This window comes from Bos indicus, chromosome 14 (assembly GCF_029378745.1).
Source record: "Bos indicus isolate NIAB-ARS_2022 breed Sahiwal x Tharparkar chromosome 14, NIAB-ARS_B.indTharparkar_mat_pri_1.0, whole genome shotgun sequence".
Taxonomy (NCBI): Eukaryota; Metazoa; Chordata; class Mammalia; order Artiodactyla; family Bovidae; genus Bos; species Bos indicus.
In genome coordinates, this window is record NC_091773.1 from 705,082 (window position 1) to 732,950 (window position 27,869).

The 27,869-nt window shown below is 61.5% G+C and overlaps 2 protein-coding genes across 7 annotated transcripts in view; one reads left to right on the plus strand and one right to left on the minus strand.

Moving 5' to 3' along the window:
• Window positions 1–14,479, plus strand: CPSF1 (cleavage and polyadenylation specific factor 1). 3 transcript variants are annotated; one of them, XM_070802241.1, is made up of 38 exons: window positions 1–100; window positions 178–336; window positions 6,397–6,424; window positions 6,490–6,656; window positions 6,736–6,816; window positions 6,898–7,049; window positions 7,130–7,276; window positions 7,392–7,531; window positions 7,614–7,724; window positions 7,797–7,890; window positions 7,979–8,066; window positions 8,140–8,262; window positions 8,341–8,392; window positions 8,663–8,757; window positions 8,827–8,901; window positions 8,991–9,071; window positions 9,142–9,231; window positions 9,401–9,511; window positions 9,580–9,721; window positions 9,805–9,983; window positions 10,066–10,202; window positions 10,358–10,532; window positions 10,608–10,814; window positions 10,888–10,977; window positions 11,058–11,201; window positions 11,288–11,440; window positions 12,158–12,274; window positions 12,401–12,491; window positions 12,563–12,647; window positions 12,748–12,889; window positions 12,962–13,114; window positions 13,191–13,367; window positions 13,450–13,516; window positions 13,587–13,634; window positions 13,716–13,871; window positions 13,942–14,071; window positions 14,152–14,290; window positions 14,366–14,479. In XM_070802241.1, exons 2-38 carry the CDS (start codon window positions 193–195, stop codon window positions 14,411–14,413), a joined length of 4,359 nt encoding a protein of 1,452 aa, XP_070658342.1. In that variant the 5' UTR covers window positions 1–100; window positions 178–192; the 3' UTR covers window positions 14,414–14,479. The 3 variants fall into 3 exon arrangements, with proteins under 3 accessions (XP_070658342.1, XP_070658343.1, XP_070658344.1); XM_070802242.1 differs by having other exon boundaries at window positions 10,069–10,202; XM_070802243.1 differs by having other exon boundaries at window positions 6,514–6,656.
• ADCK5 (aarF domain containing kinase 5) overlaps window positions 14,468–27,869 on the minus strand; it is a 13,608-nt gene continuing 206 nt past the window's right edge. Inside the window, exons 1-15 of one of the 4 annotated variants that reach the window (XM_070802244.1) lie at window positions 22,447–27,764; window positions 21,326–21,429; window positions 20,743–20,892; window positions 16,951–17,026; window positions 16,642–16,842; window positions 16,421–16,561; window positions 16,235–16,360; window positions 16,032–16,163; window positions 15,790–15,873; window positions 15,611–15,692; window positions 15,451–15,529; window positions 15,280–15,371; window positions 14,966–15,218; window positions 14,780–14,896; window positions 14,468–14,701 (exon numbers count right to left, since the gene is read on the minus strand). In XM_070802244.1, the coding sequence (XP_070658345.1) occupies window positions 14,596–14,701; window positions 14,780–14,896; window positions 14,966–15,218; window positions 15,280–15,371; window positions 15,451–15,529; window positions 15,611–15,692; window positions 15,790–15,873; window positions 16,032–16,163; window positions 16,235–16,360; window positions 16,421–16,561; window positions 16,642–16,842; window positions 16,951–17,026; window positions 20,743–20,892; window positions 21,326–21,429; window positions 22,447–22,452 (1,749 nt within the window). In that variant the 5' untranslated portion in view covers window positions 22,453–27,764 and the 3' untranslated portion in view covers window positions 14,468–14,595. Of the gene's footprint in view, window positions 14,702–14,779; window positions 14,897–14,965; window positions 15,219–15,279; window positions 15,372–15,450; window positions 15,530–15,610; window positions 15,693–15,789; window positions 15,874–16,031; window positions 16,164–16,234; window positions 16,361–16,420; window positions 16,562–16,641; window positions 16,843–16,950; window positions 17,027–20,742; window positions 20,893–21,325; window positions 21,430–22,446; window positions 27,765–27,869 lie in introns of those variants that run through there. The other 3 variants (XM_019973600.2, XM_019973601.2, XM_019973599.2) reach the window with 3 other exon arrangements.

Here is a 27,869-nt window from a genome sequence, read left to right on the forward strand (position 1 = left end):
CGCAGGCGCAGGACCCGGAACCGTGGCGCGCGGCTTCCGCGTCCGGGCGGGCCGTGTTCGGCGCCGTACAGGTCCCCCATCAGCTGGCTCCAACTGCAAGGTGGGCGGCGGGTGGGCGCGGGCGGGCCCGGGGTCGCGCGCGGGCGTTCCTGCTCACCCTGTCCCCTTCCTGTGCAGCCCGAGTGCGGCGCCATGTACGCTGTGTACAAGCAGGCGCATCCGCCCACCGGCCTCGAGTTCTCCATGTACTGCAATTTCTTTAACAACAGCGAGCGCAACCTCGTGGTAGCCGGGACCTCGCAGCTCTACGTGTACCGCCTCAACCGGGACTCCGAGGTAGGCAGGCCCGCTGGGGCCGCTGCGCCCCGCGGCGAGGGGGTGCCCCGGCCCGAGGCCGATCGGGCCGACAGCGCCGCGCTTGGTCGTGTCCGGGAACCATGTTCCTCGACCTCCTGAAGCTCTGTTGGGCTCGGCGGCCTACCCTAGGCATCTCATTTGCTCTATTTCTCAACAAATCGCATGAATATGTACCGTGTGCTCGGTTTTAGCGATACGGTAGAGAACAAAATCTGCACACACTTGGAGCAGGAGGACACCTACTGACTAAATACACGCGTGAGAACACACACCTGTGGACACCCTGCAAAAACAGCGAAGGAAATAGATGAGGGCTGAGGGATCAGAGGAACCTCCTTTAGACAGAGTAGGAATTCGTTGGGGAAAGAACATTCCTGGCAAAGGGAACAGGGCTGGGTGTAGGGTGGGGGCAGGTTGTGGGTTGGAGGTCAGTAAGGTGTGATGAATCCCTCGGTGGGGGAAACACCGGGGGTGCTCTGATTGCCAGAGGTGTGAGGGTTTTGGTGGTGAGGGGTGGCTTCTTCAAAAGGCATCTTCGCATCTGTTCTTGGAAGGGGAGTAAGAGCCAGATGCAAGGATAGGGAGGGGTGGGTTCCACGTGGATGCAAGGACAGCGTGCCGGCCAGAAGCATCTGAGGGCAGGCAGGGTTGGACTGGGGTGCAGAGTGGAAGTGGGGCAGGAAGGGTTGTCCTCCGCAGGGCAGGGTTCTGAGTAAGGGCTGGGGCAGCAGGGAGGAGGCCGCCTTCCCCGGGCACTTACTTCAGGACACTAGTGTTTGTTTTATGTTAAATGTGTGTACAGCTGTACTAATCCACACATGATGAAGCAAGCAAAATACAGAAGACTGTGTGAGAGGTTAGTGACTGTTTGTGTCAGTAAATAATATTAGTTTAAGCTTTTGTGATACAGCAGTTTTGAGATCAGTATTTGGCTTTTGTCGACATTTCAGTCAAAACTGAAAATGAAATTTTGCTAATAAATACATACGGCTCTACATTGAATGAGAGCATCTTTGCTGTATATACTATATCTGACACTGGCTTTCAGTCAACTTTGAGGGACAAATTGAATGTTTTTACATCTGTATATGTTTTGCACTTGGGTTCGCAGCCCCTTCCTTAGCGATCACTCACTTCTCTTTCTAGGGGTCATCTGTTAAGAGCCTGTTTTGTGTGGGCATCTTGAGAGGGGTTGATGAGCTGCCCTCATGGCTGTGGTTCTGGGGGTAGGGGGCCACACGCTGCCAGTGCAGCACTTGCTGAAGGCCAGAGTGCCCATGCATACCACCAGGACGGGATGGGGAGTGGGGAGCCAGGCGAGGTCTAAAGCTCACCTCCTTGGAAAGGTGAGATTTGAGTGGGTGAGGAGGAGCTGATGGGGGGAGCCTTGTAGGTGTGGGGGGGAGAAGAGCTTTGAGGCGGAGTGAAGGTGCCAGGGCAGTAGGGAGGGAAGAGTGGCTGGTCACGGGGCTTGCAAGGCTGGATCAGGGCATCAGCAGGGTAGCCTTGAGGGCAGTCTTGGGAGCTGAGTGTTGACCTGAGGCCAATGGTGAGTTAAGGTTTGGGCAGAGGAGTGAGCTGATCTGACCCTTGTGTCCTGGGGTCACCGTGGCTGCGACAAGTAGAAGGCGACTGGGCTGGGTGGTCATTGGTGGGGCAAGGAGGCAGGATAGACAGGATGTGAGGCGCGCAAGGGAGCGGAGCTGTGGGCTGTGCAGAGGCTTTGCCAGAGTTGGGTTTGGGGCCAGACTCACCCTGCAAGTGAAGTTGCTGGCACTGCAGGGGCGATGGTTGCGGGGTGAGAGGCATAGGGGCAAAGAGTGCACTTTGGACGTTGTTGGAGTGTGTGTTGCTGTCAGCAGCTTGAAGCACCGCCGGCGCCTCAGCGTCTGTCGTCAGGAAGCCAGGAGCTCTGCCACCTGCAGGCCCCACTGGGGTATGGTTTCTACCATCTCTCGATGCACGCATGCAGCTACTGCAGAAAGCGTCCGGCCTTGCATCACCGCCTCCCCCAGGACAAGGGCTGAGAGACCTGCCACGCTGGAAGCCGTGGAGCCTTTCATGGCCTAATCTGGATGCTGGGCCCTGTGTTTCTGAGCCTCAGATGGGTCCTGAGACCTAGACGCGCTTGGCGACCCCGACGAGGAAGCCTGGCGTCAGGCAGGATGTGGGCTGGTGAGGCCAGGAGCCCAGAGCAGGAGAGTTAGCACCAGTGGACAGAGACAACTCCATGGGGGAGATCTGTGCAAAGGGAAGGGAAGGAATGGAACAGGAACTGGTAGGAAAAGCAGGGTTTTGTGAGGTGAGTGAGGGCACATTAGTGCCCTGAAGGGAAGGAGCACTGGGCAGCCCCCGCATGGAGCCCACCGAGACCCTCAGAGGCTCTGCATACCTTTCAAGAGCTGTGAAGAATCCCACAGGAGGCCCTCGGCAGACCGGATGTGGCTGCCAGGCCTGAGTCAGGTGTTTGCTCCACAGCCTTTCAGCGTAGGGCAGCCTCCAGCTCCTGGACAGAGCACAGAGTGTAGTGGCAGGAGGGAGTGTGGCGCCTGGGCAGAGCCCTCAGTGGCTGAGCCCGTCGGGGACCAGCCTAGTCACTGCTGCAGGACAGCCTGCCTGGAGCCCCAGACACACTGTCACCAGGGTGGCACAGTCCTGAGGGCAGCCGGGAGCCAGGACAGCACCACAGGGACCATGCGGACGGACGCCCGGCCTGGGCCCGGTCTGCGTGACGGGAAGGGCCTGTCTCCTCTCTCTCCACGGGGCTAGCCTGGTGTCTGACCAGTGGCCTCGCGGTGGCTGAGCTTCCTGGGTGGTGAGACGAGGCCAGGGCCAGACCACTCACAGGGCACTGCCTCTCTTTTGAGGCTCCTGTCCTTCAGAGCAGCCCCCAACTGGGATGAAGAGAGGATGGTGAGCCCCACGGGGCCATGTGCAGTCTCCGCCAGGGAGCCAGGTTCATGGGCAAGGTCTGCAGGGTGGCGGCAGGGAAGGGAGAGGGTCCCGAGCAGGTGGTGGGCCTGGCGCTGGGTGTGTGCCTGGCTCGGGTCCTGGGCTGGCAGACCGCGGACAGCGGCCGGGGCAGGGTAGCTGTGTGTGGGAAGCGGGTGAGTGCTGGCTGGGGCAGCTGTGACCTTTGAGAGGAAAAGACATGTAGGAAATGTAGGGCACTTCCTAAAATTAATGACAGTCCCAAGTAAACAGAAAAGGTATCATGGACGGGAAGTCTCAATACTGTAGAGATGTCACCCGCCCCGCCCTGCCCCGCACAAATTAATCCAAAATTAATTAATTAATTTTGTCCTTTTAATTAATTAAATGTCCTTTTTCTCAAAGTTGCAGTAAAGTTTCTCAACAGTTTAATTTATCGTGATTCTCAGATTTACATGGAGGAGCCAAAAATCAAGAACGTATAATTTTAGAGATGAACAAGATGGAGCACTTGCCCTATAGGGTTGTCAGGAATCGTGTGTGTGTGTAAGTGTGTAAGCTGAATTATTAGGTACAGAAAGACAAATTACAAGTCACTTTGGGGGACTTCATGGTGGTTCCACTGCAGGGAGTGCAGGTTCCACCCCTGGTTGGGGAACCATCTCCACATGCTTGTGAGGCCGAAAGAGTTACTTTTGAACTGAGCTTTTTGTCGGGAAACGTCCCCCTTTAATACTTTTTGCCTTAAGATCTACTTTGTCTAGTAGTAACTTGGCTACGCGTTTTTCGTTTGTTTGTTTTCTTAAGTCCTTGCATAGAGCATCTTTTTAAAATCTGTGTTGTTATGTTTTCAGTGAACCAATAGCAAATAGTTGGATGTTGTTTATTATTCTGACGATTTTTATTGTCTTCTGGCCTGAATGTTTGGTTTATTTATTTATTCTGTCACGAATGGATCTGATCTGGTCTAGTTATTTGAGGGAATGTCTCGTGTAGTTGGGTTTGAATCACCCTCTTGCATCTTACTGTTCTTTTATTTATTGTTTTGGATTGATCAGCTATTTTGTTTCATTTTATCTCTTCAAGAAATATTTTATTTATTCGCTTGTTTTTCGTTTTATTTATTTGGCTATGCTGGGTCTTAGTTGTGGCATGTGGGACCAGGATCAAATCTGGCCCTCTGGCATTGGAAGCATGGGGTCTTAGCTCCTTACTGGGCCACCAGGGGAGTCGCTCATTTCATCTTTTCTGTTGACTTCGGGTTGTGCATTTTTTCTTACATTTGAGGTCACAGCAGTCTCTGGCTCGAGGGAGCCTGCCCAGACAGCCTAGAATCCTTGAAACCCTTCACCCTCTTTCCCTGCTCGCTGCATTCTGTTGTCACAGGCTTGCTCCTGCAGAACATTATACTGTTGTTAGCATTTTGATTTTACATAAATTCAGACTCTCAGAAAAGCTGCATAAGCACCAGAATTTCCTGCATACCCTCGTCTACAGTCCTGAACGTGTTGCTGTATCTCTGGCTTTTTCCCTGGGCCTGGAGGATCCCCTTGGCTTTTCCCAGAGGTCAGTACACCTGTGCATCCAGGCAACACCACAGTCCCTGCTGGGACCACAGGCCCGTGAGAGTCCAGGCCTGGTCAGATCCTTGGTGTGGTCCTGGGCGCTGGTGTCGGTGGCTTGGAGAGGTGGGTGGTAGCCTCCCCACTGTGACACGGACTTGAGGTGGAAGGTGCCATCTCGTGCTCAGACCTTCCTCTGCGCTTGGCATCTGTGGGGTGGCGGGGCGGCTGGGGCGCACCTCACTCACCCTCTCCCCACCTCCAGGTGCGCCTGCCTCTCTCCCCTGAGTCCTTCCTTCATTTATTATCACACGTTCAGCAGTTCACACTCTGTGCAGGAGGCTGTAGTCTTTTTTTGTCATCTGGGGTCTTCAGCCTGAAGACCTTCCTTTGGTAATTGTTGAAGAGTGTTTCTGATGTTGATGATCTTGGTCCACTTTTGTTTGTCTGAAAACGTTTTTATTTCAACTTCCTTTTTGAGGGATATTTTCATTGGGTTTACAATTCTAAGTTGACTGTTTTCTTCTTTCATCACTTTAAAGACCGTCTCTGGCTCCTATAGTCAGTTTTAATGAAGGTGGCATTTCTGTTCTCCTCTGACTGCTTTTATGATACTTGTCTTTGTCTTTGATTTTCTGTCTTTCAACTGCGATGTGCTTGGCTGTAGTTTGTTTGTGTTTGTCCTGCTTTGGGACTTACTGACCTTGAGTCTGTAGGCTGATGCTTCTCATCAGGATATTTCGGTTATGTCTTCAGTTAGAGGTTCTGTCCTTTTCCTGCCTCTGCCTTCTAAATTGCCAGTGGTGTGTTAGATTATTTAATTACGTCTACGTGTGTCTTAAAATCTGTTATGTTTTCCCTCTGTGTCTTGTTACTGCCCAGAGTGGCAGTCAGTCTGCATCTTGACCCTGTGTCTGGCCAAGGGAGGCGGTGCCCTGGGCTGGACCCATCGCTGAGGGCAACTGTCGTGTTCAGTGCAAGTGTGTCCCTGCTAGAGACCCGCCGGGGATGACTTTTTCTGGATTAAGGAAGTTGTGTTCTGGGTCAGCAAGGGGTTTCCGTCATGAATGGGTCTCGTCTGTTATCAAGTGCTTGACATAGTCACTGAAAACAGTAGATGGTTTTTCTCCCTGCTTGGGTGCAGTGGGCTGTAGTGAGGGGCGTTCCCGGGATGCAGCTCAGGGTTGGTGTGGCCGCCTCCCCTCACCAGGGTCCTGGGCCCTGGGCCTACCTGGAGGATGCAGATGGGGTGAGGCCACGGCCCCGGTAGGGTCACTGTCACAACCAGTTGGGCTCAGCAGAGCTGGGGTTCCTTCTTCCTAGCAAGCACGTGTCATCACTGGCTGGCCCAGGGTGAGTCTGAGTGGTTTTGGGGGGCACATACAGTGCTGTCCAGCCTTCGACCCTGAGAGCCCCAGCGTTGGGGGAGCTGGGGGTGCTTCCTGCGGGCTGGTCGCCCGCTCCCCATTGAGGGCTCTTGGCCACAGGGCCGGTTGTGGGTAAGGTGGGCCCCTCACAGTTTTTTCCTTCTTCCTCCCTCCTCCAGGCACCGACCAAAAATGACAGGAGCACAGGTGAGTGAGCTCAGGGTGGCTGCCCAGCCGTGAACCCGGGAGCGGGGGCTGGACGTGGGCCCCAGGCCCTGTTCACTTTCTCTCCGCAGATGGGAAGGCCCACCGAGAGCACCGGGAAAAGCTGGAGCTGGTGGCTTCCTTCTCCTTTTTTGGTAACGTCATGTCCATGGCCAGCGTGCAGCTGGCCGGCGCCAAGCGGGATGCCCTGCTCCTGAGCTTCAAGGATGCCAAGGTGGGGCGGGGGTGGGGTGGGCAGGGGTGGGATCTGGGGGCTGTGGGGGGCGGGCCCCATTCTGACCTGCCGCCCCCAGCTGTCGGTGGTGGAGTACGACCCAGGCACCCACGACCTCAAGACCTTGTCTCTGCACTACTTCGAGGAGCCTGAGCTGCGGGTAGGGCTCGACTCCCCACCCCCAGCCCAGCCCCAGCCCAGTCTCTGGGGGGTGCTCCTGCCTGACGCCCCTCTCCTGCAGGACGGCTTCGTGCAGAACGTACACACGCCACGGGTGCGTGTGGACCCCGACGGGCGCTGCGCGGCCATGCTCATCTACGGCACGCGGCTGGTGGTCCTGCCCTTCCGCAGGGAGAGCCTGGCCGAGGAGCACGAGGGGCTCGTGGGAGAGGGGTGAGTGTGGGGGCGGGGTGGGGGCCCCACGGAGTCCAGGTGTGCACCACACTGCCCCCACTGACGCCTGCTGCCCCTAGGCAGAGGTCCAGCTTCCTGCCTAGCTACATCATCGACGTGCGGGCCCTGGATGAGAAGCTTCTCAACATCGTCGACCTGCAGTTCCTGCATGGCTACTACGAGCCCACCCTGCTCATCCTGTTTGAGCCCAACCAGACGTGGCCTGGGTGAGGGCCTGCGGCCTGGTTGTGCACAGGGCTTGCTGCGGGGGAGGAACCTGGCTGGTCTCCGGGGGAGCGGGTCTGCTATGCCGGCCCCACGCTGACTCCTTTTGGCCCCCAGGCGGGTGGCCGTGCGGCAGGACACATGCTCCATCGTGGCCATCTCCCTGAACATAACGCAGAAGGTGCACCCCGTCATCTGGTCCCTCACCAGCCTGCCCTTCGACTGCACCCAGGCCCTGGCGGTGCCCAAGCCCATAGGTGACAGGGGCCTGGGCTGGGGCGGCGGGGGTGGGGTGTGTGTGGAGCGTGCTGGGCCCTGCCACCAGCGTGTCTGTTCCAGGTGGAGTGGTGATCTTCGCGGTCAACTCGCTGCTGTACCTGAATCAGAGCGTCCCTCCCTACGGCGTGGCTCTCAACAGCCTCACCACCGGCACCACTGCCTTCCCCCTGCGTGAGTGCTGGGGAGCAGGGCCCGGGGTGGCGGGGGCTGCTGCTGGGCCTGGCTGACCACCCCTGCCCACAGGCACCCAGGAAGGTGTGCGGATCACCCTGGACTGTGCTCAGGCGGCCTTCATCTCCTATGACAAGATGGTCATCTCCCTCAAGGGCGGTGAGATGTGAGTCCCCGCTCTGGGGCCCGTCCTCCCTGGCAGGGGAGTGGTCCCCCAGCCCCAGCTGAGTGTCCTCCCACCCCCGCCCCCGCAGCTACGTGCTGACGCTCATCACGGATGGCATGCGCAGCGTCCGGGCCTTCCACTTCGACAAGGCTGCTGCCAGTGTCCTCACCACCAGCGTGAGTGGGGTCTCGGAGGGCGGCCCCGGGCCCCAGGTTGGGCAGGCCGCACCCTCACCCATCCCGCCCCCAGATGGTCACCATGGAGCCTGGGTATCTGTTCCTTGGCTCTCGTCTCGGCAACTCGCTGCTCCTCAAGTACACGGAGAAGCTGCAGGAGCCCCCGGCCAGCACCGCCCGCGAGGCTGCCGACAAGGTGAGCTCAGGCCCGTGGGGATGCAGCCCCTACAGGCGCCCTCCGAGGTACTCAGTCCCTACTCCTCCCACCTCACAGGAAGAGCCACCCTCCAAGAAGAAGCGTGTGGACGCCACCACGGGCTGGTCAGGTGCGGGCTGGTCGGGTGCGGGGCTGGTTGGGTGTGGGCTGAGCGTCAGGTGAGGGGCTGTTCGGGTGAGAGGCTGGTCGGGTGAGGGAGGGCTGAGCGTCAGGCTGGTCGGGTGCGGGCTGGTTGGGTGCAGGGCTGGTCGGGTGCGGGGCTGGTCGGGTGCGGGCTGAGCATTGGGTGAGGGGCTGGTTGGGTGCGGGAGGGCTGAGTGTCAGGCTGGTCAGGTGCGGGCCAGCAGGTGGGCTCAGGTGGGCTCTCGTCATGCTCCAGGGAGCAAGTCAGTGCCGCAGGATGAGGTGGACGAGATTGAAGTGTATGGCAGCGAGGCGCAGTCAGGCACACAGCTGGCCACGTACTCCTTTGAGGTGAGGTGGGGCTCAGAGTGGTTGCCCGGTCCTGGCCAGCCTGCCTCCTGACCACTGCCGTGCCCACAGGTGTGTGACAGCATCCTCAACATTGGACCCTGTGCCAACGCCGCCATGGGCGAGCCTGCCTTCCTCTCTGAAGAGGTGCCCACTGGGGGAGGGGGGCACACGGCGGGGCGGGGCAGGCTGCACAGCAGAGGTCCGGCCCTCACCCCTGCCCCTGCCCCGTGCAGTTTCAGAACAGTCCGGAGCCAGACCTGGAGATCGTGGTGTGCTCCGGCTATGGCAAGAACGGGGCCCTGTCGGTGCTGCAGGTGAGGGGCGTCGAGGGGGCGCCTCCTGGTGGGGCCTGGGTGACCTGCTGACCCCCGCCTGTCCTTCCAGAAGAGCATCCGGCCCCAGGTGGTGACCACTTTTGAGCTCCCTGGCTGCTATGACATGTGGACCGTCATTGCCCCCGTGCGTAAGGAGCAGGTGAGTGCGCCCAGGTTGGCGACACCCAGCCAGCGATCCTGGCCTGCGCCTGGCCTGTGGCGGGTGCCCAGGGGCCACGGGGCCCGGGACCCGGCTCTGTGCCGCTCAGGCTTGCTGCTCAGGTGGCGTGGCCTGGGCTGGGAATCCCTGCCCTCTTCTGCCTTCACAGGAGGAGACCCTCAAAGGGGAGGGCACGGAGCCAGAGCCTGGTGCTCCTGAGGCCGAGGATGACGGGCGGAGACACGGGTTCCTCATTCTTAGCCGGGAAGACTCTACCATGGTGAGGCACCCGGAGCCCGGGTTGGGGCCCTACTGTGAGCAATGCCCCTCACCCACCGCTGCCCACAGATCCTGCAGACGGGGCAGGAGATCATGGAGCTGGATGCCAGCGGCTTTGCCACGCAGGGCCCCACGGTCTTTGCTGGCAACATTGGGGACAATCGCTACATCGTGCAGGTGTCGCCGCTCGGCATCCGCCTGTTGGAAGGAGGTGCGCCAGGCCTCGGGCGGGTGGGCGCGGGCCCGGGGCTGGCGCGTGCCCCCTGCCCGGGGCTGACTGGCCTGTGTCCGCAGTGAACCAGCTGCACTTCATCCCTGTGGACCTGGGCTCCCCCATCGTGCAGTGTGCCGTGGCTGACCCCTACGTGGTCATCATGAGCGCTGAGGGCCACGTCACCATGTTCCTACTCAAGAATGATTCGTACGGGGGCCGCCATCACCGCCTGGCGCTGCATAAGCCACCCCTGCACCATGTAGGCGCCCTGCTCTGTCCCAGGGCCTGCTGACCTCTGCCCGCGTGCCCCCTCCCCAGCTGAGCACTCTCTCTCCCCGCAGCAGTCCAAGGTGATCACACTGTGTGTATACCGGGACGTCAGCGGCATGTTCACCACCGAGAGCCGCCTGGGAGGAGTCCGCGACGAACTGGGGGGCCGCGGCGGCCCTGAGGCTGAGGGCCAGGGTGCAGAGACCAGGTGTGTGAAGGCAGCAGGGCGGGGTGGGTGCAAAGACCAAATGTGTGAGGGCAGCGGGGTGGGGCGGGTGCAGAGACCAGGTGTGCGAGGGCGGCGGGGCAGGGAGGCTAGGCCACGCGCCTGTGCCTGTGACCTGTGACACCTGCCCTTCGCAGCCCCACGGTGGACGACGAGGAGGAGATGCTCTACGGGGACTCAGGCTCCCTCTTCAGCCCCAGCAAGGAGGAGGCGCGCAGGAGCAGCCAGCCGCCCGCCGACCGGGACCCCGCGCCCTTCCGGGCCGAGCCCACCCACTGGTGCCTGCTGGTGCGGGAGAACGGAGCCATGGAGGTGGGTGGCACCCTGTGCCCACGCCCCCCAGGCCTGCCCGGCGCCCGCCCCACCGCTGACCGCACCACCCCACAGATCTACCAGCTCCCCGACTGGCGGCTCGTGTTCCTGGTGAAGAACTTCCCTGTGGGCCAGCGCGTCCTGGTGGACAGCTCCTTTGGCCAGCCCACCACCCAGGGCGAGGCCCGGAAGGAGGAGGCCACGCGCCAGGGCGAGCTGCCCCTGGTCAAGGAGGTGCTGCTGGTGGCTTTGGGGAGTCGCCAGCGCAGGCCCTACTTGCTGGTGAGTGTGCCCACCTGCCCGCCCTGACCCGGCCCGCCTGCCGGCCCTGCCCCCTGACGTCCCCTGTCCCCAGGTGCACGTGGACCAGGAGCTCCTCATTTATGAGGCCTTCCCTCACGACTCACAGCTCGGCCAGGGGAACCTCAAAGTTCGCTTCAAGAAGGTGCAGTGACCGGCAGGGCTGGGTGTGGGGGCGGTGAGGCAGGGCTAGGGGTCCCAGCCCTTAACTGCAGCACCCTCCAGGTCCCCCACAACATCAACTTCCGGGAGAAGAAGCCAAAGCCGTCCAAGAAGAAGGCGGAAGGGGGTAGCACGGAGGAGGGGACAGGGCCCCGAGGCCGCGTGGCGCGGTTCCGCTACTTCGAGGACATTTATGGCTACTCCGGGGTAGGCCAGCTGCTCTGCAGAGCAGGGTTGGCGAGCACAGGGCCTCCCCACAGTGTGAGGGGCTTCCTCACACTGTCTGCCCCCAGGTGTTCATCTGCGGTCCCTCGCCCCACTGGCTCCTGGTGACTGGCCGGGGGGCCCTGCGGCTGCACCCCATGGGCATCGACGGCCCCATCGACTCTTTTGCCCCGTTCCACAACATCAACTGCCCCCGAGGGTTCCTGTACTTCAACAGACAGGTAGGGAGGCCCCACGAGGCCCGGCCAGGCGTGCCAACCCCCTCCGAGGACAACTAGGCAGGACCAGGTGCTGGGGCCCAAGAATGAGGCCCTCAACCCATGGCTGGGAATGGGGGCACCGTGGCGTGGAGAGTCGGGCTGTCCGGTGGGTGGTGGGAGCCAAGGTCAAGGAGGTGATGTGGGGCTGAACGCTGGAGAGGCTTGGAGGACGAGGAGATTGGCAATGGAGGGTGTGGCCCACAAGGGCACCAGCCGGGTTCAGTCGCTGGTCTGCCCACTGGGCACCCAGCTCTGCTCAAGGCGCTGGGTGACCGGCTGGGATGCTCACGTACCGAGCTTCTTCGTGTCACAGAGATGACAGCAGTAGCCCCATGGGCCGCCGAGGACTCGGCAGCGCCAGTGCACTTAGGCCTGGGCTGGAGGGGAGCCGCTGGGCCCCATGTGCAGGTGCTGGCGTGGCGTGCGCGTCCCACCCTGTGCCTGCGGCCTCCGGCGCCCACCCCCCCGAGCCCAGCCTCAGGCCACACCCATGCCAGCCCTGGGCAAACCTGGGTGAAGGGACAGGAAGCCCGCAAAGAGCAGGACAGTGGGCCACAGCCTCTGTCGCTGCCCGTTCCAGCGGACCCGAGGGCTGACCTGAGGGAGCCCTCGAGGCCTGGGTTCACCAGCTCGGCCTTCAGTGGGCACCAGGCCTCCCTCACCCCTGTGCCCACCCAGGGCGAGCTGAGGATCAGCGTTCTGCCCGCCTACTTGTCCTACGACGCCCCATGGCCTGTTCGGAAGATCCCGCTGCGCTGCACCGCCCACTACGTGGCTTACCACGTGGAGTCCAAGGTCTGCCCCCACTCGGCTGGTGACCCTTGGGGCTGGACCACGTGGAGTCCAGGGTCCGCCCCCACTTGGCCAGGAACTCTCGGGGCTGGGGTGGGCTCTGGCTCCTGACACCCTGCTCTCCCCAAGGTGTACGCCGTCGCCACTAGCACCAGCACACCTTGCACGCGCGTTCCACGCATGACGGGCGAGGAGAAGGAGTTTGAGACCATCGAGAGAGGTGCGCGGGGGCCCAGGCCGGGCCTGTCCTGGGGGCCGCTCCTCCCTGATGGTCCCCCTCTGTCCTTACAGACGAGCGGTACGTCCACCCTCAGCAGGAGGCCTTCTGCATCCAGCTCATCTCCCCAGTCAGCTGGGAGGCCATCCCCAACGCCAGGTGAGGCTGTGCCTGAGCGGGGCGTGGTGGGTGAGGCTGTGCCTGAGCGGGGCGTGGTGGGGCGGGCCGGGGCTGGCTCTGACCGGGGCTCCACCCGCAGGATCGAGCTGGAGGAGTGGGAGCACGTGACCTGCATGAAGACCGTGTCGCTGCGCAGCGAGGAGACTGTGTCAGGCCTCAAGGGCTACGTGGCCGCTGGGACCTGCCTCATGCAAGGGGAGGAGGTCACATGCCGAGGGCGGGTAAGTGGCCAGCAGGGCTTTCACAGCAGACAGTGCCCAGCACCCTGACTCAGCCACCCATCTCCTCGGCAGATCCTGATCATGGATGTGATCGAGGTGGTGCCTGAGCCTGGCCAGCCTCTGACCAAGAACAAGTTTAAGGTCCTGTACGAGAAGGAGCAGAAGGGCCCCGTGACCGCCCTGTGCCACTGCAATGGCCACCTGGTGTCGGCCATCGGTCAGAAGGTGTGCACCGCCCCCGCGGCCCCCATCGCCACCCCCCAGGCACCCCCCAGCTACTCACTCCCCCGCCCACCCCCAGATCTTCCTGTGGAGCCTGCGGGCCAGCGAGCTGACGGGCATGGCCTTCATCGACACGCAGCTATACATCCACCAGATGATCAGCGTCAAGAACTTCATCCTGGCCGCGGACGTCATGAAGAGCATCTCGCTGCTGCGCTACCAGGAGGAGAGCAAGACGCTGAGCCTCGTGTCCCGGGTGCGGAGGGGGCTGTGCCGTGCCGTGGGGGCTGGGGGCTGGTGGCTGGCCCGGGCCGTCCTGATGGCCCTCCTGTCCTCAGGATGCCAAGCCCCTGGAGGTGTACAGTGTGGACTTCATGGTGGACAACGCGCAGCTGGGCTTCCTGGGTGAGTTTGGGGGCTGGGGCCCCTGAGACCCCTGGGTGTGCACAGGGGCTGACTCGGCTCTGATCCCCAGTGTCGGACCGTGACCGCAACCTCATGGTCTACATGTACCTGCCAGAAGGTGAGTGCTCCCTCCCTCCTCTGCCGGGTGGGGTCGGGTGGGGGCCAGGCGGGCAGTGACCTGAGGTCCCCTGTGGCCCAGCCAAGGAGAGCTTTGGGGGTATGAGGCTGCTGCGCCGGGCGGACTTCCACGTGGGTGCCCATGTGAACACGTTCTGGAGGACCCCATGCCGGGGGGCCGCTGAGGGGCCCAGCAAGAAGTCCGTCGTGTGGGAGAACAAGCACATCACGTGGTTCGGTGAGCATGGGGCCGGGGTGGGGGCAGCGGGCCGTGGCGGGTGCACTGGGTTCATTCCCTGTCCCCTCAGCCACGCTGGACGGTGGCATCGGGCTGCTGCTGCCCATGCAAGAGAAGACCTACCGGCGGCTACTGATGCTGCAGAACGCCCTGACCACCATGCTGCCCCACCACGCTGGCCTCAACCCCCGCGCCTTCCGGTGAGCCCACCCCCCAGCCCGACCAGACCCCCTGGGTCAGCCCAGACCCCCTCATGGCCTGTGCCCTCCGCACCCCCCAGGATGCTGCATGTGGACAGGCGCGTCCTACAGAACGCTGTGCGCAACGTGCTGGACGGGGAGCTGCTCAACCGCTACCTGTACCTGAGCACAATGGAGCGCGGGGAGCTGGCCAAGAAGATCGGCACCACACCCGACATCGTGAGCCGCCCCCACCAGCCCCTGCCCGCCCGCCCCCCGCCGGCCCCCCGGCCTCACCCAGCCCTCTCTCTGCAGATCCTAGATGACCTGTTGGAGACGGACCGAGTCACCGCCCACTTCTAGACCCCTGGACACTGCCACTCACCCCACCCCTTTTTTGTACAAAATAAAAAACACTTGTTTTCAGAAGAGCATTGTGATTATTTCGGGGCCCCAGGGCATCCCCTACTCCAACAAATCACAGTCACTTGGCCCTGGCTGGGTGCGCGGTGGGACGAGCTCTATGGTCCTCCTGTCCAGGATGCCTAGGTCTCCAGGTACTTGGACAGCCCCTTGGTGTCAGGCATGATGCCCAGGTAGACCAGAACTCGAACCAGGAGGGCAGTGAGCCGCATCGACAGGGTCTCCAGCCTGTGGGGGGGTCGGGGGGCAGGTAGGTGGGGAGTGGGCCTTGGCTTCCCATCCTCCGACCCCCACACGCCAGCTCACCTCAGGGCCACTTCAAACTTGAACGTCTCCCAGATGACCCTGATGTGGCGCAGGATGCTGGCACCATAGATGCTCTGGTACATGGCACCTGCCAGGCGGCTCCAGCCCCGGACTGCACTGCACAGACACCGCGCGTGAGGTCAGCGCGGCCTCCCACCCCCACCGCCCCAGGCTGCGCGGCCCTACCTCTTGGCCATGAGGAAGTAGCGGTCCACCGGGGCGCCCAGGGCGTTGTTGATGGAGCGCACCGTGTTGACGTTGCGCAGCACGAGCAGCATGGAGCGCGGCAGGGCCTTGAGCACGGCCATGACCTCCTCGAAGTGCTCGCGGGCCATGTCCTGCATGTAGGCCGCCTCCTCACGGCTCAGCAGGCGCGAGCGCCACAGCTGCCCCAGGCGCACGGGCCGCTGCATGAGCACCTCGGAGAACAGGAGGTAGTCTGGGGGGGCCTGAGCCAGGCTGTGCCCCCTCCGGGCTGCACACCCACCCCCCGGCCTCACCTTGCACTCCCAGCTCAGCTGCATGCGCCTTCATGGCCGCCTCGTCCCTCAGGATGATGGCCCGCCACAACTGGCACAGGGCGAGCCTGTCCCTGCAGGCCCAGCAATGAGCAGGGAAGTGGGTGGTGGCCAGTCGGGGGGCGTGCCCACCCAGCCCACAGGCCCGCTTACTTCTCGTCCAGGAACTGGTAGAGCCCATGGTCCAGCAGCACCAGCTGAGCCTTCCCGTCCGGGCCTTTCCGCACCAGAACTGGGGAGGGGCGGGCTCTAGTTCCCTGGTTCTGGGGTGCAGCCCCCAGCACCCCGCCCCCAGCCGTGGGGCTCTCCTTACCATTGCCGGGGTGGGGGTCAGAGTGGATGAAACCCGTGTAAAAGATCTGTTCGGCAAAAGCCTTGATCAGCTTCTCTGCAATCTGGGCCGAGGACAGGCAGGAGTGGGGATGGGGTCAGACCACACGCCATCACGCCAGACGCGGGTCACACCCTCCAGTCCAGCCCCACAGCACTCACATCCTGCACCGCCAGCCCCATGCTCTGGATGGCCTCCACGTCATTGACCTTGCAGCCCTCATAGAACTCCGCTGTCAGCACACGCTGGGAGAGAGCAGGCGTCAGAGGTCCCCTACCCAGCGGGGCCCAGCCCACCTTACTGGACGTGCCCCAGTGCACGTGGGCACCACCCAGGGGGGCCCAGCCCACCTTACTGGACGTGCCCCAGTGCACGCGGGCACCACCCAGGGGGGCCAGCCCACCTTACTGGACGTGCCCCAGTGCACGCGGGGCACCACAACGTGGCGGAAGTGTTGCAGCTCCCGTGCACAGCGCTCAGCGTTGCGGCCCTCGTTCTCAAAGTCCAGCTCCTGGGCCAGGGTCCCCTTGAGGTCCTGGGAACCATACGGGCAGTTGGGGGTCCAGCCTGGGAGCCGGCCCACCCCAGCCCCCTGCCCCGCGGTACCTGGAGGACCCAGCTGAAGCCGAAGCTGGGGTGCATGAGCTCCACGAGGTGCAGCAGGAGCTCCAGGGTGTGGATGTCGCCATCAAAGCGGTCCCGCAGATCGATGTACTGCACCTGCACAGGAGGCTTCAGGGAGGGCCGGCTGCCGGCACCGCGCCCCCCACATGCCCTGGGGACCCCTCGTACCTTCACGGCCACCACGGTGCCATCGTGCAGCCTGGCACGGTGCACCTGGGCCAGGCTCGCTGCAGCAATGGGCTGGTAGTCAAACTCCTGGAAGAGCTCGTGGGGCGGGGCCTGGAAGTCTTCGAGGAACAGCTCATCCACCTGGAGGAACACGCCTCGAGCAGCGTGGGGGACACCATGGGGCCACACTCCCCGCCTCACGCCTCGGGGGGTGGGCTCACCTCCCGGAAGCCCCGCGTGAGGGCCCTGTCCTCCAGCACCCGCAATGTCCTGATGTACTCGGGGGGCAGCAGGTGGTTGAAGGAGCAGAGCCCCTGGCCCAGCTTCACGTACAGACCCCCGTTGCTGATGGCCCCCGCCACCAGGGCGTCAGCCGCCCGCTGATGACACGCAGACATCACCTCCAAGTACCTCGGGCTGTTCTGACCACAGGCAGAGAGGACAGGGATGGGGGCAGGCAGGACCCTGGGCCCCCCAGGCATGCCCACCCCACAGGCACAGGACGGGCCAGCCAGGACGCAGGTACAAACCTCCTCCACCCCACGCAGGATGACGTTCGTGCACCACCAGTAGTCCAGTGAGATCTGCAGGCCGACCCGCAGAGACCTGCGGGCAGAGGACGCCCTCAGCCCCAGCTGGCCCGTGCAGCAGGCACCCCACCAGCGCCTCGGACAGCTGTGAGCACCTAGGGGATGCCGCGGGGCTCTCGGGACTGCACAGCCAGCAGGTCCATCTCAGCTCCTGGGCTGGGCACTGGGCAGCCTGCTCGCACGCCACCCCCTGGTCCCTGTATGCAGATGAGGGGTGCCCAGGACAGCAGGGGGCGCAGTCCCTAACAAGCAGACGTGTTCCTTCATTCTTTGATAGCACTTGTTAATAGGAAAGCCCACCCTCGAGTAAAGCCGCTCCGTCTGTGGACACACTCGTGTCCGTGCACAGCGGACCCTGCACAGCGGCCCAGCCTCCTCTGCACTCGGCTGCGCCCTGTGGACTGGAGCCCTGGGTCGAACCCCGGAGCTGCGGGTGCACCCCGAGCAGTCCCACGGGCCCTGGCCTTCTGGTGCAGGCTGAGGTCATCACTCCCTTCTGCACCCCAGGCTATGGACATGGAAGCCCCGGATCTGGAGAGGGGAGGATCCAAAACCAGGTTCCAGACCCTCACTGAGCACCACAAACCAGGTCCACCCAGCCACTCCAGCAAGAAGGGCTGTCTGAGCACGTCAGGGTGAGCAAGGACACACGTTTCTCTGAGCTCCCGGGACCCGAGGGAGCTGCACTCCTTCCTGAGTACTCTGTCCAAAAGCCAACGCAAGGTCTGCACAGGGGCTGATGGTGAGGTGCAGCTGGTGGGGTGAGGTCTACACTCATGGGGGTGACCTAATAAGTCACTAATTTAGGGACAAGGGCAGCCGGGTGTCTCCCAGGTAGAGAAAAGGTTACAGACACAGAAAGAGCGGAAATCTGGAGGACTCACGTTGAAAATGGAACGGCACGTTTACCTCTGACAACGGCAAACAGCTGACTGTACATGCAGCCCGGAGCGGCAAACACACTGGCGCCGCGCCAGGGTCCCTGCCCATCCTGAGGGTGGATGGTCACAAGGCTGAGCCTGGAGTGACTGTGGTGCCAGCGGGAGTAAAATGCTTGAAGGATGGATCACGTCAGAAGGATTCAGAAATGTCAGAAATAAAATGTTGTACGTTTGAAATGATTTACAATAAAATTGTAGAGATTAAAAGAGAGGGTCACAAGTCAGGTGCAGGAGCTCCTACAAAACAACCCTCAAGAGTTGCAGCAACAAGCCGGCAGTGACGCCATGTGTCCGGTAGAGGCTGATGCGAGCAGGGTTGGGGGAGACACACAGGAGGACAGGGTTCCCTGACGGCAGAACAGCCCTTGGGGGTGGATATGACGGCTGAGCCAGGAGGACGAGCTCACCGGACAAGCACCGGAAGGGAAGGCGCTAAACCAGCAGCAACAGGAGAGGGCAGGGCACCGGCGTCAAAGTATGAGGGAAGCCGAAGGCCAAACGTGGGACAAACCACGAGCACACATCAGAAGTACACACGTCGGGGCTCGGCAAAGCTTTTCTTGGAAAGGTTAGACAGTGAACACTGGGCCTCAGGGGCAGCCTCAGAAGGGGCAGGGATGTCCTCCACGGAGCTCGCTCTACGGAGCAGGCAGCACCTCGGACCTTGTATATGGCACAGGGCCAGGGTGCTGACCTGATGGTGTCATAAGGCCTATCGGCCCGCAGACATGTCAAAGTCATCATACGATGCAGAATTAATGTAAGCCTGCTCCTGTAAACCTAGAGGTCTCCCGAGCGAGGCAGCTGATGGCGGCCAGAAAGGACAACCACGGCATTAGAGTTGGGGGTCTTCGCTCAGTCAGGCCTACGGAGTACAGCCCCAGCAGAGATTCTGGACACCACAGTCAGAGGCCAGGGGTGTGGGAGCTCTGAGGCGGGGCCGCCCAGACCCCTCCTGGGCACCCCGTTCTCGTGCTGAGTCTAACTTCACCTTCTTGTAGTAAAAACACCAAAACCAACATGGTGTTTCCTGAGCCATCCTAGGAAACTATCAAAACTGAGGGAGGGTGGGGACCGCCCCGTGTGTAGCCCGTGGTCTGAGGGGAGGGAACCTTGGGGATGCTGGGACTCACAGCTGCTGTCAGACGCCCTGGGCAAGGGGGGTCTGGGGACCGTGTCCTGAGCCTGAGTTTAGCCACGAGAGCCGAGGAGACTCTGAGAGCTGTTCCAGGCTGAAGGAGGCTAGACACGGGCCCAGACCTCATGTGGAAATGGCTGTTACTGGAGGGCCTGGTGACACAGGACGGGGTCTGAGCGTTAGAGGGTCACAATGTGTTTGTCAGCTCCCTGATCGTGGCTGTGGAGGAGAACATCCTTGTTTAGGAAATTCTCAAGATTTCAGGAATAATGGAGCATGTTGACAACATACTTGTCAATGTTTCAAAAAGAAAAAAGTTGTATTATTAGTCCAACTTCTTTGGACATTTAAAATTGTGTCCAAAAAAAACAAAAACAAAACCCCACAGGGTTTGTAAAGTTAAAATTAAGTAAGAGGTGGGATCAGAAACCACCCTTAAGCACCCCGGCCCCGTGAGCAGGCCTGGCGCGTGCGCTGCGTCCCAGCCCCCCCGCCACAGCAGGACCAGCCGCCACCCTTGGGCGAGCCAGGCCCGACTTCCTGGGCTCCTGCCAGCACACTGCAGGCTCCCGGGTCTCCAGGGGCCCCGTGGCTGCCCTGCACCCACCAGGGCTCGGCCAGGCCCACCCGTTCTGGCAACTGTCAGGGCTGAGAGCTGAGGAGGCCACACAGCTGGTGGGGAAGGTAACCTCTCTAGCGCTCCTTCACTCAGTCCCAGCTCGGCTTCTGAAAACTGGCTGTGAAAGCCCCCTGAAGGAAGAGGAGCGGGTGGGCGCGCCGAGCCTGCAGCTAACACGGGGGACAGCAGCCCATGCGAGCTGGAAGGGGAAACGGCCCGGACCCGCTGAGGCCGCGGGCTGTGGAGCCTGGGAAACCCTGTAGGACACAGAGTCCGCTGCCTGGAACCTGCCCAGGAGGGCAGCCAGGAGTTCAGGCAGACCCTCAGGAGGGTGGAGGTGAGGTGCTTGTCTGTCTGCCCACCCGCAGCTGCCGCTGGGGTAAATCTCAACAAAGAGGCAGCCAAACGGCCCTGTCCTAGGCATCCTGATCCTCCACCAGGCCTGGACCCGGGCTGCCCAAGGGCTGGGGGCTCAGAGCTGGCACAGCAGGACAGCCACTGTGGCCTCCGCACGCAAGGCCGCGCAGGAGCCGCCTCGGGCCATCGCCTCCCGGCCCCTCGGTAGGGTGGGGTGGGCTGAGGTCTCCCACTACGGAAGCTGGCTCTCAGGCCTCTGTGGGCAGCAGGCTCGGACCTGGCTGGAGCAGGACGCCTGCCCAGGCTTCTCAGAAGGAAGACCGCCCACACTACCCCCAGAATCCTGCCTAGGAGATGCAGGAGCGTGAGGCAGCCTTCAGCTTAAGGAGCCCCAGGCTCCAGTGACCAGCAGGGCATGGTGCTGGTCCAGGCACCTGCTAGTGGAGGCAAGGAGGAAGCCCCCGCGACCCCGAGCTATCCCTGGGAAAGCAGGGGTGGCCAGAAGGGAGACAAGGCAGCGGCCAGAGATGGGTCTGTGGGGGCCACACCCTGTGCAGACAGCTCGGTCCTGCAGTGCTCAGTCGCCCCGGGGCAGAACAGCGCCCCAGGGAGGCAGCATCAGAGCGCCCAGCAGAAACCTGCAGCCCCAGCCCCCAACGTGGCCGCGCCTGCCCTACCTGCTGAAGCGCCCAATGCCGTCCACCACCAGCCGCATCCGCCTCCTCTCCTGGGCTCCCGCCGTCAGGTATCGCACCCCGAGCAGCAGGGGCGCCCCCAGGGCCGCGGCCGACAGCGCCTTCCTCCACAGGGGCTGGGGCCTCAGGGGCCTGCACAGACACGGGCGCACGGCCCAGTCACCCGGGCGGCTCCGCCCTGGCTAAGGCCACAGGCGCTGCAGCGGCACTAGGACCTCGGCAGGCGGCACTGACTTCGGGCGCTTGACCTGCGGGTCCAGGTCACCCCACTGAGCCCCCCAGACGCCCAGACCCCACATGGGCTCCATCCTGCCCACTGTCCACCAGGCCTTGGATCCTCCCGCCCCCACCCTCGCTGCCCCCTGGTCTCCAACAGGCGTGCCCCCCCACCACTCTCAGCCCACAGCCCCCACCAGGTCCCAGACCAGGGCCCTGGCGGTGGGGGGCCGGCACAGCCCGTCGTGGGAAGGGTGCGCAGAGAAGGTCCAGCCTTACGCCCCCCAATGGAGGGCACCCTGTATGATGAGGGGCATGTGCCAGAGGGTGCCTGTGGCGAGCTCCCCACCTTGCTGGTGGGGCTGCGAGGTTCCTCCTGAAGAAGGTGGCAGGGGACGGCCAGGGCTTGGGCCTGCCCTGCAGCAGGGCCGAGTGGAAGTGGCAGAGCTGTGCCTGCAAAGAGCAGAGGGCACAGGGCTGGCGGCAGGAATCCCCCTTGCCCCCCACGACCCATCACTGCGGAGCGTCAGTGCTTCCTGGGCCCGCGTCTGACTCGGGAGCAGCAACAGCTCCAGGTTCAGAGCGCGGGCAAGGGCAGTGTCACACGAGGGAAGCAAGGCCGCGTCTGCACCAGGAGGCCGCCCCCCACTGGCCCTGCCCCCAGCTCCCGGCAGAGTCCTGGCGCCCTCACCGCCTGTTTCCCCTCTGAGACCAGCAGCTTCCCAGGGAAGGGTCAGGATCAGAAAGGAGGCAGGGCCTCGGGGACTGGCACTGGGCAAGTAAACAGACACAAGAACTTGTGTCTCTGAGCCCCATGGTGAGACCTGGGGTGGGAGGCAGGGGGGGCACAGCCAGGGGCAGGCAGAGAAGCAAGGCCCCACGAGCTGCCCTGGCTGAGGGGCACGGAAGAAACCACGGCACGCCACGGTCAGCCTTAGTCTCCCGATCTTACTGGAGTAAGACCTGAAGGGCTCTCAGCCTCAGGTTCCCCAAACTGTAAACAGTCTCAGTTTCGGGGACAAAAAAAGATTTCGCAAACTAAATCATAGCCCACAGCACAGATGTTAACGTTATTATTATGAAATCTGAGCCAAACAAGGAACTGACTTTCCAATCACTTTCTGGCCAAAGCACACAGCCCTGGAGACGATTTCAAGGATACAAAACAACACAGAAGTCAAAGGAAAAGTCAATGACCCACTGTCCTCAGAGGAGACCAGGGCTGACAGAGAGCGCTGCTCCCCAAGGCCCCCGCAGTGAGTGCAGATCCTCGAGGAAAACCCCGCAGGGGCCACAGAGGCAGCCTCGGGCAGACGGGCAGCAAGGGCCAGCCGCCACAGACGGTGCCCACCCTTTCCTATCCCCCACCCCCAGCCCGCTGACAACACGAGCCCGTCTCCTCCCCAGCAGAGCCCTCTGCGCGTGTCCGGTGGAGACATGCTGGCCGCAGGCCCCCTCAAGCCCTCTCACCACCATCGTCCTGCAGCAGGAGGTGCATGCCCCCGTGTGCTGCGCTGGCCCAGCCGCAAGGCCTGGTCCTGGAACACTGGAGCCTCAGCCAGGTGGGGTGTCCCAAGGGACCCCAGGGGATTCATGCAGGGAGGCCGTAGGAGCAGGCAGGGCCAGATGCCCAGCAAGACCGGCTGCAGCCCGAGGCAGAGCTGGGCCTCTGGGGCGATCAGGGAGACGGCATGAGGAGCCAGCACGAGGGCCGAGGCCGGTGCCTGAGTCGAGAGGCTGCCATTCCCCTCATACCAGCCACCTGCGCCTCCGGCCAGGGAGCAGTCTGATGCGGCTCAGTCTTCTCAGAGAGACCACAAACCCACGGAAAAAGAAATGACGGCAGCCAGCAGCCCTGGGGCTTCTGGTTCATTATCTGTGACCCAGAGGATTCTTGAGCATGGGGTACTCTTTACACAGCAGTCTGGCCTCTCCGAAACCTGTTCAGATCCACGCGTTGACAACTACTGGTACCTGGTACAAGCACTTATCAATTCTCTCTCCTTGTTGTACATGTTGCCTAGTTTTCATTAGAATTTTAAAAAAGAGTCACAAGAAAAAACCTGGGAGGACTTGCACCAAATGCAAAGCATGAATCCTAACTGAATCTCTGAAAGAAAACACCTATGAAACACTTGTGGGACCACAGTCAGCAGAGAGCCACAGTCAGGATTTTGAGGTGAGATGGTTCTGATGGTCACATCAGAGGATACCCTCCTCCTTTAGGGGTGCACGATGAAGTGTCGAGATTATGCGTCAAGAAGTCTGTGTCTTACTTTCAAAATACGTATGGTTTCAAACGGACACAATCAGCTGGAGCCAGATGCTAACACTGGGTAGACCTAGGTGGAAGCACCTGGGTAAGTAACTCTCGGGGACCCTACACTTGACCGTTTTCACAGTCACAGGGGTAGCGCGTCTGCCGCACTCTCCGGGAGGCGGTGGGTCCAGGCACACCTGGCACTGCCCGGAGACGCTGAGCGGTCACGACCCGGGGCGGAGGCGCTCCCGGCATTGAGGGGACCGCTCACCACCAGCCACTGGCTGGGCTCCCCAGAGCCTCAGGCTGAGCCGAGGCCGCGGCTCAGGGCGGACCCTGGGGCCACACAGCTGGGGCTGGAATCTGGGCTGAAGCACTTGCCAGCCATGCCATTTAGGTAAGTTCCTTCCTCTGTGCCTCAGTTTCCCTGTCTGCGGGGTGGGACCACTGCACTGCTGCAGCGCGGGTGAGTGAACTGACATCTGGAAAGCCCTTGGGCAGTGCCCAGTGTGGGGGCAGGTGAAGCACCGCCAAGGCCAGCCTGTGGTCAAGGAGAGGGCAGGCCCTTCCAGGTGCTCCTCGCTGCAAGAAACTGCCCGCTGGTCCCCAGTGCTCCCTTGGGCACCCTCCTCCCAGCAACCCTGCCCTCCCAGCTCCGCAGGCCACCCCACCTAACACAAACAAGCACTTATTTGCTGGGTTGAACTAAGCTGAGAAAACAGACTACAGATCTTCTTTGATTTACGATGGGGTTAGGGTTAAACCCATTGTAAGTTGAGAAATGTCAAAAGTCGAAAATGCATTTAATACACTGAACCTACCAAAGTTTAGCCTGGTCTTCCTGAAACCTGCTCAGAACACTCACAAGTGGGCAAAACCATCTAGCACAAAGCCTGTTTCACACTGAAGCGGGGACCAGTTCTGTAACTGACTGCACACCGCGCCGACGGTGAATACAGGACACGGTCAGGGCACCCGAGTGTGCCCTGGAGATTGCAGGCTGACGGGGAGCTGCTGCGGCCGCTGCCCAACATCAAAGAGAGCATCCGCTTCCCGCCACCGGTCCAGAAAAGGGCCAAACTCAAAGCTGGAAGTACTTTCTACTGACTGTGCATCACTTCCGCACCATCATGAGTCAGGGATCAACAGGTAGAAAGTGTGGAGCAGATTACACACGCTGATAAAGAAATCCTCAGCTCTGGAGCGGATGGGCCGCTGCCAAGTCCCGGTGGGGACGCACACGAGACAGCGAAGGAAAACGGCCAAAGCTGACAGGTAACGATTACCCTGAAATGTTCCCATTCAGAGGCAAGGAAAGGACAGATCCACAAGTTATTCTAGCCAGAATGCCAACGACCTGCAGATCCAAGGCTGCCGGCGCCAAGGCTGAGGTGAGGCCTGAAGGGGCTGCCACACCAAAGGGCAGGCACAGCAGCTCCAAGACCACGGCTGAGCCCAGGGCCACATCTCCTCCGCCAGGGACCCCGCACACGTGCTCCGGGTGTGTTTCAGGGGCAGCAGGAGACTGCGAGCGAGGACGGTGCCCTGAGAGGGCACTGCCATCAAGGCCTCCACCTGGGCAAGGCCCAGAGTCCATCAGGGAGATGCGGCGGGGCACATGGCGAGGACACTGCCAGAGGAGAAGCAGGCGCAGCCCCAGTCGGTGCTCCTCCAGGGGAACGGCGCCCCGGGCCGACAGGGGCTGCAGAGCGGGGCAGAGTGCCCGCGGGCCAAGCCCTGCACTGAGCCGCAGGCCTGCCCAGCCGCCTCACTGACCGCACTCTGTGCCTGCGGGGCGGCTCCCTGCTGTGCCCTGCCAAGCTAGAAAGGTGGAAGATGGCAGAAATAAAGCGCCTTGCTCAGGGCCTGGCACCTAACAGGTGCTCAATAAAATGCACGCATTTCTGAGGCGGGGCTTATTTCCTCACGAGGCCCACAGCACAGCAGAGAAGCCAGAGGCTGGGAAATCGAACCACTTCCCCAGCCCATACCCTTCCCATCCCCAAACCAGCCACCAGGCGGAGCACACTGTCCCTGGAGTCATTAGTAGGAGAGTCCAGTGAGAAAAAGGCAAATCACCTAACAAGTAAGTTTACGTATCACGTTCTTACTAAACACAGTTCTTTTCACAGAAGGCCAAACCTGAATCACTGACTCTAAAGCTCAGGGCCCTGGCTGCTCCCACAGCCTCCTGACCACTGTCCACCACTGGCTGGGGCTCTGGAAGGGAAGCTGAAGACCAGCGTCCACAGCCTCCGGACACCTGGCCAATGCCAAGGGGGCACGGCCAGAAAAGTAATGGCCCCTGACCACAGCCCCCAGAGCAGCTTTTTGTCGTTTTCTGAGGAATCAGCACCACAGCAGGCGCTCTGGCCACACTGCCTCATTCCCAGCCCTGACCCCTCACTCAATCGCCCGAGACGAACATCCCTCTGGCAGACCCTGCACAGCCACGAGGAGCCTGGCCCAGGCCTGCTCTCCAGGCCGCTGTTGTGCCTGAAGCCCGCCCCCATTCACCAGGGCTCTTTGTTCCCCTACCCCACTCCACTGTCCTTATCACAGGAGCACAGGTTAGCCTGCAGGCTTCTCCCCACCAGGCTGGGCAGGGCCATCTCTTTCTTAATCATCTCAAAGGTACAGCAGAAATTCTTTATCATAAACACTTGCTGACCTCAGATAAATGCAGAACCCCACATGGCCCAGGCCATGTGCTGAGCAACAGGTCGAAGGCCGCAGTCAGGAGAGAGACAGCAGCAGCTCCCCGGGAGAATGAGGCCTCTGCTGACGACACCAGAGCCCTCACGGGGCCCTGCTGGCTCATGCCAGCTGGATGCCGGGGACTCCCCAAATATCCCCACCACCCAGGAGACACCCGAGGGTCACAGAGCTATAAATGCGGCAGAGCCAGCAGCCAGAACTCCCAGGAGCCAGTCCAGGGCAATATCCACGCATCACATGTAACCCGCACCACACCCAGAGCGGCAGCAAACAGGTACAGAGAGGGCGCCTCCTCAGCAGCATGAACACACACACAGCCTTCCTGGGGCGGTCCTCTCACTCCCGAAGCCTCCCGCTTTGGGACAAGATGAGAGGGCCCTTTTCTCAGCCCAGGTGCACCATGCTCATCCGGAACTCAGCTAACAATCTATCCAGCAGTGTCACTCAGACAGACACTACAGAGCTCACAAACTCCGTGTGCACATCAACACCGAGCCACGAGCACCTGCCCTCATGCTTTAGGTACAAGCTGAGCTGTTGGATTTCCTAACACCCTGTAGATTAGACACAGCAGATTTGAAAAGTCACTGCAGATAAGCCGGACCCCAGAAGAAGCATCTGCTGAATCTCACGAGACCTGAAACTACAAAGAGGTGACAAGAATCTGGGCACTGTAAGGGCAGGTCAACAGCCCTGCGCACACAGCAGGAGAGTAAGCAAGCTCTGAGCCCGAACTGCTCTTAAGGTCAGGAAGAGAGGCTGGGTGTCTGGGCCCGGGAAAGGGAGTGGAGATGACCTTGAACACCATGTCCTTTGCTTTTCTCGGGTCTCTGACCCTCTCAGCACCAGTCAGGACTCAGAAGCCTACTGGGCCCTGCTCTATTTACTGGTCATGAGCATCTCCTGCTCAAGGGCCAAAGCCCGCCTGCCCACTCCCGAGGGCTGCCTAGAGGACGGAGTGACCTGAAGGAGTGAAGCCGCTTTATAAACTAGAAAAGACCAACTCACTGTCTCTGCCTGACTCTCAGACTAACGCTGCTTCATCATCTCACCCACAAAACACCCCTGTGTAATGGAGATGCTCTACAAGCCACAGAGCCAATGGACATTCATTTGTATTGACACCTAAGCCCACAAGGCTAGGCTTATTAGAAAACTATGAGGTCTACAGAAAATTCCATGTTGAAAATGGTGATGAGCCCCACTCAGTCTCCTCACCTCTAAACCAAGGGGCTAGGTTTTCGGAGAGGGAGTGGCTAAGACCTGGGTCAACGACTATGACACCCTGCTTGAAAGGTGCCAATTCAAACGGCAGAGATGCAATAAACCGGGAGGTCCCACGGGGCGCAGACTGGAAAGGCAGGTGCCATGTTCGGGACCAAAAGAAGCTGAGTTAGGCGGGCAGCCCAGGGCCAGGCAGAAACCTAGGAAGGCCTGAGAGGCGGGGTGACCCCGAGGCACAGCCGGGCCGCAGCAGCTGTCAGCCCACCTGCCGCCCCCGCAAGTCCTGTCTCCCCAGAGGCGGGGGGCAGCAGTCAGCCCGGGATGACCCGGGCTGGGCTGGTGACAAGGAGAAAAGGGTGCCCAAGGGATCAGGTGAAGAAAGGGCGGGGGGGTCCGCTCTGCGATTCGTTCGGGCAGAGCCTGCAGCGGCGAGGGGTCTGAGGCAGACACGGGGCAGGCGGAGGCGCCAGGCGCCAGGCAGCCGCCTCGGGAAAGGGCGTCTCCCTGGGGAGGAACGTCCGTAAGGGACGAGGGTCGTCCCTCGCGGGGAAGGAGGCTTTGGAGAGTCGCCTCTGAGACAAGACTCCCGCACCAAGAAGTAGCCTCGGAAAAGCGGAGCTGCGGCGTGCGGCGGGGAAGGCCCGATGTCTCCCTCACAGGGCCTGGGGGCTGAAGCGGGGACCCGAGGACA

What these genes read in the sequence shown, in the direction of transcription:
- CPSF1 (XM_070802241.1), top strand. Translation starts at nt 193, where the DNA reads ATGTACGCTGTGTACAAGCAGGCGCATCCGCCCACCGGCCTCGAGTTC. An exon ending in GAGGCCATCCCCAACGCCAG is followed by an intron (nt 12,648 to 12,747) that starts GTGAGGCTGTGC and finishes CTCCACCCGCAG; the next exon opens with GATCGAGCTGGAGGAGTGGG. An exon ending in CGCGCAGCTGGGCTTCCTGG is followed by an intron (nt 13,517 to 13,586) that starts GTGAGTTTGGGG and finishes TCTGATCCCCAG; the next exon opens with TGTCGGACCGTGACCGCAAC.